Here is a 12,901-nt window from a genome sequence, read left to right as displayed (position 1 = left end):
CACAAAAACTAAGTACTTTTAATAACATTACATTAAGGCAAGGTCGACACACTTTGTTTAATTATTCGGTTGAAGACACTGCATAAAAAGATTACGCTGTAAGAGATAAAACAAATATTTTCTTCTTGGTGTTTCCACGCTGAAAAGAGTTGTTATCTAGAAAGTGTCACGTATTCAGTGAAGGCTGTAAAAGTATGTCGAAGGAACTGGTACAAGACTTTGACTGATTTAGAAGAACCTTGTCCACCTAATTAACAGTGATTGTAGCGGTTGAGCATGACCAATCACTGAATGGATCCAAAATAAAGCAATTTTGACGAATATAGTTCCTTTAATAGTAAGTGAAGAGAGAAACAATGGATTTCAGTTCCATTCGAAAATCTGGATTGCGGAAAATCCTTCAACATTTTATCTCTTATTTCTATTTTAATCTCAGAAAAGAGCTAGAAAATTACTAAGAGTTTTTTTACGATTTATGAACTATAAAAAATATCAATCAAACCGAAACAAATTTTGAATTTGGTGACTATGTTTTTGTTACTCTGAAACATTTCCTGGGTTACTTTATGATTTGGATTAAACGGTTTTTAAAAATAGCAACTGTGTGAGGAAATTGATACGACAAGGAAAATGCAAAAAATATGTTGCCTACCGCACCTTGACAGCCGAAAGGTAACAGGAAAAAAAATACAGTAGGTACTTGACTTTTTGAATACTCTACACCTATGGTTAAAATGCTATAATCTTGTACTCACGAGTAATTCAGCAGAAAAAAAAGAACTATGTGTGGATTAGAAAACAAAGAATAACGGCGTACACACGTACAAAAAGATCTGACGAAGAAGATAGTGGTCAGCATCATGGACCGTGTATTTTGCATGGCATATTACCGTTTAACGTGTATTATAGGAATATGCGATCCTAAGCATTGGATAGTAACGGGACGAGGAAGAATGAAAAACAATTAATCAGTTATTTAATGAAAAAACACAATCATAAAAAAACACATTTTAAATAAGTATTTATGTTATGATTCTAGATTTTCCTCATTGAAAAACTAAGTGTTATTAGATTTATCTGTCAGTAGCACGCTTGTTCTCGACAACAAGGTGAGCAACTTAATATTCACGACATCACACGAGCATTCCGTCTCGGAAATACCGTTACATGTACAAACAAAGATTAGAAATATCGACACATATTTAGTCCTAATATTTTCCTGGTTCAACGAAAACTGTTAAAAAAATGTGTAAAGCTATCTGATGGTATTTTTTACAGAGATTATTCGCGCAGTGGGGTATCAAATGATTCTGACATCAGTCCTTCTTCGCAATTCTTGCACGTAGCGAATGATCATGCTGAGTCGAACTTGCCAAAGGTACCATTGTGTTACTTTTTCATAACGCACACTACAATTGTCACAATCACGTCAGTTCATTATCTTTTTCGGTTGCATGTTATGTTAAAATGATAGCATATCGCGCACTAAACTAACATTGTCGTCGAACATGCATTACAAAAATGTTATAAAAGGTTACGCTTAGCGGCATGATTTGTGTGCAGCTTGTCTATTATGAAGCAATTGTTAAGCTTTGTAATAGAATTTGTTATCACTATGCACTTCTACAAAGCTTGCCCGAGACTAAAAGATGAAAATATAGTGGCCAAATGAGGGCATAGTACGCGTAGGACTAAAGGTCTCATGTAATCTCCGAGCTATGGGATACTAAGACCAGAACTTGGAGTCACCAGTTATAACTTTCTAAACGTTCTTCACTTGCTTAAGTACTAAGCTATAAGGATATCACACACATATTTTACAAGGTAAAGATATTATAGTAGCACTCACCATGAAATAGAAACAGTCCCACAATGTTGAGTACCAATCCTAAGGTACCGACAGCCACTAGCAGCCTCGCGTCATGAATCATCTCAATCTCGATGAAACGTTTCACAGCCTCCACCGTGATGCTGAAGCACAGTGCTACGAGGAACACGGCATTGACCAGGGCGCCCAGCACCTCCGCGCGGGCCCACCCGAATGTGTTCTTTGACCATTTCTTTGGTGACATCTGTGTGCAAATATTATGGTGTTATATCTTATAAGACAGACAATTTTGAAACAACTTGATTTCTTACTAAAGAATGAGCATATAGATTTAGTCACGCAACCCGAACCAAGGGGCTAATAGAGACTTCCAGAAATAGATTTTTTCTATGTGAGGCAGTGAAATGTGCAATGAAAATATGGCCTTAAAACTGCTTCATAAAGAGCAGTGAATCGACGAGGTTTATTTCTTAGGCAGGCTTTCTTTAAGTTTTGGATCATGCCAGGATTGTTTAATACTGTACTTTAATGTACTATTAAGAATGAATGAATTTTATGACCACTCATCAGAATATAATAAAAGGTACAGTCATCGCTCATTGTGTTTGCTGTACTCTCTTTTCATTGCGATTTCACGGCGATAAGTAGCAGTTTACTTTGACTTTGATGTAGCGTGACTTTTGGTCGAAATCAATGAAGTTTTATAGATTAAACTTGTACATTTATACAGGTATAATCTACATATTCTATATATAATACATCCAGTGATACTATCAACTTGGTATCAATTTTATCTTTTATCTCAATCGATGCTGTCTATCTGTATCATTTCTTTACGAGAATTTCATTGTTGCCAACTCGATAATTTGAATAACGCCGTGTCTTTGCCGTATCAGATAAAAGATCAAGTTCATAAAAATTAGGAATTGTAACTTTGCTATCAACGTTCGCGTGCGATACAAACGTGTGAATATAAAGTCATCGCAAAACATGTCGGCATACAAAAGATAGACGTTCAGACTCATTGGAATTATTGCAAAGCCTATCATATATAAACATATCAGTATGTTATTGATATGCGTAAAGCGTAGATTCGCGTAACAGTAGGATTATTTGCTTAAAGGATAGGGTCAATAACATTTGGAAAATACCTACTAATACACACAAAGTTACATGAGTAGGATCTTTAAATTGTTGTTAAAATCTCTTTTGATATGAGTCATTGATTCAAGGTGCTAGAGGCGATACTTGGAATATTTACTTTAATATGGTTATGTGTGCGTTTACGTGTAAAATACGGATGATGACGTGATACTGTGACTAAACAGTTTCCATACATATGAACTACTATGAACAAAAAATGATCAAGAAATTGCTTAAAAAAATTGCACATACTATCTTAATATTGTAGTTCCATAATGAAATGTCTTTTTTTGTTATTTAATCTTTTACTTTTCCAATTGGATACAACAACATAGAGCCTGAATAGACATAATACTTCATTGGGCACATAACAGTTGTGTTGGCATTACTAATATTATAATGTCACAACAATGATTATTCTTTAAATTCAAGCTCAACTTAAAAAGCTATTTATTTTGTATGATAAAACAGTAATTGTAAATTAGTTCATACCTCTGTGATATTATATCACATTATTTTAATGGGACTAAAATTTGATTGGCAAAGGTCTGCTATTATAAATCATATTAATATATATATTCCTTAGAATACAAAAATACCTTATGTTCCACTTAAATAAAATATTAATATTAAAAACATCTTACCTTAACTGATAAAAAGGCAATGACAAGTGCAGCAACATCGCTGAGCATATGAAATGAGTCTGCAACCAGTGCCATGGAGTTGGTGATGTACCCAACTATCAACTCCACAAAGAAGAAACTGCCTGTCAGCCATAACATGGACAGGAGACGACATTTCTTTCCTGAAAACCTCCCCATTGTATCTGTGGAAAAAAATATGCTTTAATTTGATGGAAATATATGAAAACTAATATCTAATAATACTTATTAAAGGTTATTATATAAGGTCTTATATTAAGATTTTTTTTTTGGTATGTTGTGTAAAATTCTTAAATATTTATTAAAAATTTCACTTCTATCTTAAATTAGGTATAAGATAGAAGTGATATTTTTTTTTAATATGAGACAAAATTAACCATTTATTTTCAAGCAATTTGTTGAAAACAATAATTTTGAATTAATGCTAATAAATAGTTAAAAAGTAACTATATTTTCAAAAACATAAAACAACTTCAGTAAAAAGTACTCCATTACTTCATAATAATTACCTACACTTTCAATTGGATATCTATTTAATTTATGTATGAATTAGAAAAAGGCTACTATAATATTGTTGTCATTACTGGTTCTTGTGCACAATTAAAACAAAGCAAAGGTTTAGGGTGTTTAATTTACTAATTTGTATTAAAGTACATCTATTGTTAATGATAACCTAGGTTACTATATAAACAAAGGGTAAGTCCAATGTGGCTACCTCGTTTCAACTTTTGTATCACTGAATTCACTCAATAAATGTAAAAAAAAAAACACATGTAACTGCTGATGAAACTATGTCCTTAGCCTAACCTCATGCACAAAGTAATGAGACAACATGCAGGCTCAATGGTGCATTTATACTCCACGTGAAATGGTTTGTACATAATATCATAAATCAGATTTATCGAAACACGCGTGACTCATGCATGTTACCAAGAATTGGGCACCAGGTACCAACACTAAAAAAACTCACTTGGTATAAAATTCCACTGCTACGAAAGCTTCTGCGGCGATGTTAATCTTCCATCAGATGCTCGTAACTCAGTTGGGTCACAAATTATGCACACTCATTTCACAACAATAGGTTAATGTTCTAATACAATATTGATTCTGCTCTAACCAGGCATAAACACAGAACACCAAGAATATCTGATAAGGTAAACGTCTAACACTGCAGAGTTAATCGAAAACAAATGTAATCTAGTGTAGTCTGCTGATCCCTGTGGAAATAATTCCATAGAAATAAAATTGTAACGTGAAAGCTGATGGGACGTCTAAGGTGAAACAAAATTTAAATACACTAAAATTTTGCAGAAAAGCGAACGAACAAAGGAAACAGATGAACGTTTAGTGCGCCGTGGATAATGTTATTTCACTTTATATGTAACGAAACTAAAGACGAATCGGTGAGCTCGATATGCCCCAGCGAATTCCACACAATTCTGTTTGATCCTGCTGTCATTATGTCAACTTAAACTCACCCACCTACTTGCTAGGCCACAGTCGACTAACAATTTCTTAAAATCGACTAATAGTTAAAAATATAAAAATGAGTTGTAGGTAAATTGAATTTCATCAACTTGTACACAGGTAAATTGTGTAAATAATTGAAATAAAATAAAATTTTCATTGAATGCTACTATACCATATACCACACAACATTTTTTTAGTACAATCTTTTTGTCGAATTAAAAAAATCCATGACAGTATTACGTAATTTTTTTTATTTTTAGTTACGTACCTACAATATACCCATTACACCCATAATACCCAGTACAAACTTACAGTTTTAAGTATAGCCCGAGTAATACTTATAATCCACACTAATTTGCAGTTAACCTGTACTCGGTATTGAGTGCTCAATATTTTGCTCTGTTGACATTAATTGTGTTTGTATTTTCCTAACAATTATTATTTACTTTATAAAATGTAACAAAAGCGCCCATTACTTACCTTTATGATTGATATATTTAGAAATAGTGATAATTGTCCGTATTTATGCAAAAAGGAACCACACAGCAAATGAGTACTTTTGAGCTATCAAAGGTTTTACAAAAACATATCTGCACTTTCAGTTCCAGTTGGTTCTGTTATGCCATTTGTAAACATTATTTCTGAAGCGAAAATCGCACCGTTCTTTTTTGAATAAGGTTTTAGGCCACTTTTAAATTAGTATTCTGCTAAAAAGTAAAAATTAAAAAATTGTCGTGTGGTTCCATTTTGCATAAATACGGACAATTAATGTTAGTTACCTATTACTATAGAGCATGGGCAGCACTAGAATTCATGTCATTGACATTTTGACGTTAATGACAAATTGAAAATGTCATTGATACCAGTGCATGGACATCTGTTCTTCGTTCTGTCAAAAAACTCAATAATCTCGATGGTAGTTGGTATGTTTTCTTGGAAATATTTTGAATGTAATCTTTACTATGAAACATAATGAAAGGATTCATTAGTAACGAGGAAATAAGCAGTCTTTAAATACTTTGTTTATTCAAATCAAGATGGCATTCTTGAAATTCGTTGGCAAAACCTGTGGGTTCGTTGGCTACGTCTTACAAACTGCGTGTATTACGCACTGTACCTTTGAATATGTCGGAGATTTTGTGATGGTAAGTACTAATTATGGCTACATTTTTGTCGACTTTGAATTTACTATTATATAGTAAATATTAATTTCGTAATTTTCTGTATTATTGCAGTGTTCCGGTCCATCAATGGAGCCAACATTGGAATCCAACAACATACTGTTTACCGAGCATGTAACTCCTCGGTTTCAGAGACTACGTCGTGGTGACATTGTGATAGCCAAAAGTCCTTCCAACCCTAAACAAAACATATGTAAAAGAATAACTGCTCTCCCTGGTGATCGTGTTAGAAGCAATTTTCCTAAACGTAGTCAAGTGGTTCCTAGAGGACATGTTTGGTTAGAAGGTGATAATTCAGACAATTCTGCTGATTCTAGAGTGTATGGACCTGTGCCAGAAGGCTTAATTAGAAGTAGGGTTGTGTGCCGAGTTTGGCCACTAGATAAAATTACCTCATTGACCCAATACTAGAATATACTAGGATGGTTTAAAGATATAAATTGTGAAAGACAATGTGATGTAGTGAAACTACTAGTCTTATAATTATTTGTTTTTGTTGAGATATGTTTTTTTTATGAAATATTGAATAGTGCCACATTCGAAGTTTTATTTTTTTCAATTATTGTTTCATAAATGGTGGAGTTTTGTTTTTGATTTATACATATCAATATTCCTAATTTAGATATCTATATATAATCGCAAAATTATGCAACTCAGTGTATTTACATTGATTTCATAGGTTTATTATAATTGGTGGGAGTGAGTTTAGATGTGTAATGTTATAAAATAAGAAGCTCATAATTTTACGAGTACATCAGGCATTTTTGTAATATATGGGTGTAAAATAAAACTTGTTTATAGAATAAATTAATTTTTATTAAATATATTCATAGCCTAATTTGGGTTAATTTCTATAGTCTTAATTGATTGTGCCTCCATTTTAAATTCAATGAACCTTCTAGCAGATATGTTAATTTTAACATTCATTTCTCTTGATCGCCTGAAAAAAAAACACCAATCAATATTGTGTAAGAAACAAAACTCGTAAAAAATAGCACATTGTCTATGACCTACACATACCTGTTTTGAAGTACCATTACAATGTTGCCATTGGTTTTCAATGTTGCTATATTTTCAAGTGACAAGACACTTCGGCGGGACACCCTAATGACGCGGGCTCCCCTTGGAATAAACTTGGAGAAGTGGCCCATGGCATAGAACATAGGCTGTTTGATGAATTCATCGTCCTCACCATAGACTAAGATTGGCGCATCTACAAAGTTATTCGCCCAGTTGGGACCACCGCCAGGGTCCAAGCAAAGATTCCAGTCGATCCATCCGACAACATAGTTATTAAGGTCCTGTGGCAAATAATTTATTTAGTACAAATCTGTTAGCTGATTTATTTAATAATATTTTTAGTAAGAATTAACTTACTTCCAAAATACTGGTTACGTATCTGCGTGCACGACGCCATGATCCAATTTCAACTTTTAATAAATCCCATGGCATTGGTCCTGTAATGTTATTCGAATTATTAGCAGTAGCATAAAAAAAAACGCTTTACCGTAGATGACTATAGTAGCTAAAGGAAGAGCCTTTAAGCCTGCTCCTCGCGCTCTTAGATACATTTTCGGATAGTATTATTATTCGGTAAAAATATTTAAACCTAAATATATTTTCTCTCTATTTGTCGATGCTTACCTTCGCAAGCTTCTGTTGAAAGAAGAATTTTGTTAGGATACCGCTCCTGTACTCTAGACAGAATCGATGGTGGTATAAAGTTTCCGTAGTAATGTATGGCGATACCGTCGATGTATTCTATCGATTTTGGATCCTCTTTTTCCATCTGTAACACAAATAATCAACTCTCAGCTTCAAGTGCTATAGGGAAGTATCTAGTCTCTCTTTAGTTTTTAAGGTCAACTCTAAGTTGGTGCCATATTTTTTGTACTTACACCCCTCAGCCAAGTAGGAATTACGTAGCGTTGATCATCAACAGCAAAGATTAAAGTTTTATTGTATTTTGAGCCTCTGATAGTTGGGCCGAGATTGTCAGCTACCCATTTACCCTGGAACATATGATCGGTATTTTATTGCTACTATACCAATGCCCGGTTTCTGAGCCACATTTAGTGGTAGTTTATCTATTTAAACTGTCATTTTAATATGAGTTTAAACTGTATTGAACAGATAAACTACTGCTAAATGTACCAGAGAAACCAGGGGTTAATCATGTGACAATGGCATTCTCAGTAGGCTTTACAATTTGTACGTACCAGTTGCGATGGAGTCCATCCCAATGAGTTAAATCTAGCTAGTGGTACAATACCGTTGATTGGTTCATTGGTTGTTGTGATGGCCCAGATTTTTACCTCGGCCTTCTCGTATTCCTCCATAAAACTGTAAACGAAAAAAACCATTATCACTCAAGCTTTTGAAATCACAGAAGAGGTCGAGTTCAGAAACAAGTTCATTGGAGTTAGTGCCTTCATTAAACATTAGTAGGTCTTTGTCCCACCCTTATAGGAGGTTTCGATGCACTTAAAAGAATGTGCATGCATTAACCTGTATTTTTTATATCTTGTTTTTAATTTCAACGGATTAAAACAAGGTAATAGGTACATAGTAGCATTATCTTACCGAACATGATAATCGGCGTATGATTGATAAAACTCCGGTTTTAGTTGACCGAAGCCAGTTATTCTTTCATTCGTTTTCATCCAAATAGGAGGAGACCATGTACTGGCTGTGATTTTGATCTCATCGGTGGCTACTTGCTGACTTCTTTTGATCATAGGAAGCTGGAATAGATAACAAAGATTGATTTATAGATTATCTGAATAATACATATGTATTTTCCATATGAGTAATGTTGGAAACTATCAATTTTTTTACGGAGGGTAAATTTTGAAAAGATGTTACCTTGTAGAAGTAGTCTTCAGATGTCAACGAAAAGTTTGATAGTGCGTGATCGTACCAGGGTTCCTCATTGTATGTGTAGGCATGTTCGGAAAAATCACAGCCTCCAATAGGAACACGGATCAAGTTGTACTCTAGACCTTTAGCGCCGAAATACGAACTGAAAATTAAAGAGTCATTAATTAATTTACTACGAACAATAAAATTTGTTTATTTTATTTACCCATGGTATTATTTAAATATAATGTTTTTAATTTTTTCCGGTAATGAATTGCTTTCTTTATATTTAGGTTAAAATTTTCGGAAAAGTATTAGGGGCTTTTCATCATCAAACGGCGAAATAGTAGTTGATTATGAAAAATATGTATGCCCTCAGTTTAACTGATCAAGAAAATTTTAAGTTGAAGGAATGAAAATATTTACTCAATGAACTTCTGTTGGGTTTCGTCAGTCAGTTTACGCCAATTAATTGAGGCAGCATCAGTGACGGAGCCACCGAATCCTTCGATAAATTGGCGTCGTGTGCTGGGGAATACCCTCATTGCCACGTTGTTCAATAAATTGTCAACTGAAACATACAAACAATCAAAATATAATATACTAGCTGACCCGCGCAACTTCGTTTGTCACATAAGAGAGAATGGGTTAAAATTTTCCCCGTTTTTGTTACATTTTTCACTGGTACCCTGCTCCTATTGGTCATAGCGTGATGATATATAGCCTATAACCTTTCTCGATAAATGGACTATCTAACACTGAAATATTTTTTCAAATCGGACCAGTAGTTCCTGAGATTAGCGCGTTCAACAACAAACAAACAAATTCTTCAGCTTTATAATATTAGTATAGATTGGGCACAAAGAATAAAGTTTTAAGATTCTGGATATGAGTAGTGACATATGAGTAGTGATCTTGGGACCGGTGGTTCACTTGGTTATCGTGTTCTGCAACGCAAAATGAACACTAAAATTAATTGTTGAAGTGTCACGGAAACTTGTACTTCAGAAAAGAGAGAGATCAATTCGAAAAGAATTTATGATTATATCTCAGTATTTTTTTTATGCCATTACTGTCCCACTGCTGGGCAAGGGTCTCCGGCCCTCTCCTGTTTGGGAGGAGACTCTCCTCCCAATCGGGGGAGGAGTAGGCCTTGAGTCCACTACGCTAGCCAAGTGCGGGTTGCAGATCTAAGTACACTTATCAAAAAGAAATATGTGTATTGCTTAAGCTTTCCTACTTACGTATGGGAGATCCTCCATTGTCGCTCTCATCTTCGTAAACAGCTCGCTCCTCTGGTATTTCTTCTACGTCCATTTCCTCTTCCTCTTCATTTTCTATATTTGGGGGTGCTGTCACATCAGTTGTTTGTTCGGGAGTTGTTGGGTCGGGAGTTGTTGGTTCCGGAGTTGTTGGTTCCGGAGTTGTCGGTTCGGGAGTTGTTGGTTCGGGAGTAGTTGGTTCTGGGGTAGTCGGTGACGTAGGTTCGGTTGGCGGTGGATCTGTGTCGGATCTTATCACTCCCCAGCTTTTTTCAAAACGTTGACCAGCCTGCAATAAGGTAGTGACTTTTTAGTTTTTACCCAATTATTGACAAACTTTTTAAGATTTCTAATTCAAACCTGGGAGAAATTGTTAAGATAAGTAAGTGATTGATATTAGTATCATTTATATAAAGATGCATAGTATTTTTTATTTAGCCTCTTTTTGTGTCCCACTGCTGAGCAAAGGCTTTTCCCCTAGACTGGGACGCGTTCCTGGACGGTTGGCAAAACGCAGCAAGCGACCGAGGGGACTGAAGTCTAGGGGATGCATAGTATAATTCTTGATTTTTTTAATAATAAAGTAGGCTTACATTGCTGGATGTGTAGACTACATAAGTGCCAGGCTCCGGGTCTTCTCTAGTGATGGTATCGCAGTAAGTAGCGTTACACACACATACTATTGATCTGCCTGGAATGCCCACATCACGGGCTAAACATGGCACGTCCTCCTCTATAAAGAAAAAATATATTTTCTAAAAGTCTTTAGATCGCTAAAGGAGATAACTAACGGTTTGACACACCAGCTTTGTATGAATATCGCATTATCATCACCCTAAGCTAGACGGTCAGAGAATGCCTTAGGCATTAAGTCCGCCTGTATACTTCTGTATGTAAAGTCAAGAAATAATTGAATATCAGCGATATCACAACTCCATAATAATAACAGTTTAAAGTTAACCGACGCTTTAAGCTGTAATATTAGTAAGTGTTAACTAGTTGGAGGCTAGTCTTTAATTTAAAATCTATGCTACCATTTTTCTATATGGAGTGCCGATTAGAAAAAGACACAGGGTTTGGTACTTACCGGAAAATCCAACAGCAAGGAATGAGCAGAGTATCGCTAATGTAGCGACCCACACCCACTTTGTAGAGGTCGCCATCTATGAATGTCAAACTCTTATTTACCTATGACCATTAGTCATCAAGCTTACTTAATTATATTACTAAACATGTACTAAAAATTTATAATATCTTTCTTTTTCACCAAGCCAGTTTCACCAACTTCCTATTTTGGCAAAACCTTACTTAGTGCAAGACAAACATTGACTGAATAAGCTGCTATCTGGTAGGTACAAGTAACGCAGAAGGATAAAAAACCTCTGTTCTCATTTCCAAAAAACCGGTCACGAATATTTTGATTCCTCGGTATGATTACGTACCGCCGGCTTTACCCATACTTTATCACATAAAACCGCAAAACCACAATTTACCTATTACATTTTAAAAATACTTGTTTTCGCATGTTTATTATTTACCTCAATATCGTTACAAAGGTCAAAAGTCTTCATTTTAATTAGCAATCCGGAAAGTTTATGTCATTGTAAGAATTCAATACAGTTACAGTCTTACACAAATTTTAATTTAGACATTGCAATGAGATCATCATTTATCATCATCTCGTTGATGCGAATTAATCTTGCTAGAATAATCCAGAATAGAATAATTAGAAAATGCAGTTGTAATGAGTTATTGATTGAACTAATTTCATATAGAACTACAATAATAAATTGGTGATTGGTGAAAGAGTGCTCTCGTGTAGGTATACCTATGTTCTTTTCTTCTTTTTAAATGTAGTTTTCACTAATTCTACCTTCCGATCTGAGTTCATCTGACACAGTAATCAGTTAGTAACTTATATGCATAGGTACCTAAATATCTAAAAGTGATTTAATTCTGTCACAGTTCAAACGGTTTAAGCACTAAGCAAATAGGTATATCCTGATTGGTTGTTCTCTGCTTATGTACAAATACCTACATAGAAAAGTGCGTGAAGAATCTTGTACATCTGTAGAACTAGGTAAATAAGGTTTTGCTTGTCAAAGATATGACTTATCCAATAAGTAAATGCCTTATGGGTCACAAATAACACACAAATTATTATGAAATTAAGGAAATGTTAATAAGTTCCCGAGTAATTAATTGTTTACCCATTATGAACTAAATAATAGTCGCGATTATATCTTGCACAGAGTGTTAGTATAGTAGGTTAGATTTATATATCTAATCGTTAATTTACCTACATGTTAAACGGTGTTTATCTTAACAAGTCTCAATAGGGAAATCTTTACTTAATAGGTAGCAGGTACAAGGAAAATATTTTAAAAACTCTTTCCATAGGTACTTTTTTCCAATAATAGTGTGCGTTTTCCAACATTTAAAAATAACTGTTTTAAATTCGTGTAGTGCGAGGTGATCACTACCTACTTAACAAAT

At 34.4% G+C, this 12,901-nt stretch overlaps 3 protein-coding genes across 6 annotated transcripts in view; 1 reads left to right on the top strand and 2 right to left on the bottom strand.

The window, feature by feature from the left end:
- The window catches only part of ZnT63C (solute carrier family 30 member 1), a 30,966-nt gene extending 25,863 nt beyond the window's left edge, over positions 1 to 5,103 (bottom strand). For 2 of the 4 annotated variants that reach the window (XM_076116086.1, XM_076116088.1), the window contains exons 1-3: positions 4,604 to 5,103; positions 3,616 to 3,797; positions 1,850 to 2,072 (exon numbers count right to left, since the gene is read on the bottom strand). In XM_076116086.1, coding sequence (XP_075972201.1) covers positions 1,850 to 2,072; positions 3,616 to 3,792 — 400 coding nt within the window. In that variant the 5' untranslated portion in view covers positions 3,793 to 3,797; positions 4,604 to 5,103. Of the gene's footprint in view, positions 1 to 1,849; positions 2,073 to 3,615; positions 3,798 to 4,348; positions 4,480 to 4,603 lie in introns of those variants that run through there. The other 2 variants (XM_076116089.1, XM_076116087.1) reach the window with 2 other exon arrangements.
- An 880-nt stretch (positions 5,104 to 5,983) lies between these two features.
- On the top strand, positions 5,984 to 7,091 carry LOC142974003 (mitochondrial inner membrane protease subunit 1). Its single transcript, XM_076116083.1, has 2 exons — positions 5,984 to 6,248; positions 6,339 to 7,091. The coding sequence occupies exons 1-2, from the start codon at positions 6,141 to 6,143 to the stop codon at positions 6,693 to 6,695; spliced, it is 465 nt and encodes a 154-aa protein (XP_075972198.1). The 5' UTR covers positions 5,984 to 6,140; the 3' UTR covers positions 6,696 to 7,091.
- LOC142974002 (lysosomal acid glucosylceramidase-like) lies at positions 6,986 to 11,568 on the bottom strand. Its single transcript, XM_076116081.1, has 12 exons — positions 11,493 to 11,568; positions 10,999 to 11,138; positions 10,388 to 10,694; positions 9,570 to 9,714; positions 9,150 to 9,306; positions 8,868 to 9,028; positions 8,504 to 8,627; positions 8,183 to 8,296; positions 7,929 to 8,073; positions 7,662 to 7,741; positions 7,305 to 7,585; positions 6,986 to 7,224 (listed from the first exon to the last, which is right to left on the bottom strand). The coding sequence occupies exons 1-12, from the start codon at positions 11,566 to 11,568 to the stop codon at positions 7,119 to 7,121; spliced, it is 1,836 nt and encodes a 611-aa protein (XP_075972196.1). The 3' UTR covers positions 6,986 to 7,118.
- Positions 11,569 to 12,901: the final 1,333 nt, after the last annotated feature.

Source organism: Anticarsia gemmatalis, chromosome 7 (genome assembly GCF_050436995.1).
Source record: "Anticarsia gemmatalis isolate Benzon Research Colony breed Stoneville strain chromosome 7, ilAntGemm2 primary, whole genome shotgun sequence".
Lineage (NCBI taxonomy): Eukaryota > Metazoa > Arthropoda > Insecta > Lepidoptera > Erebidae > Anticarsia > Anticarsia gemmatalis.
Note: the sequence above shows the minus strand (reverse complement) of the source record. Positions and strands in the feature narration are given on the sequence as shown.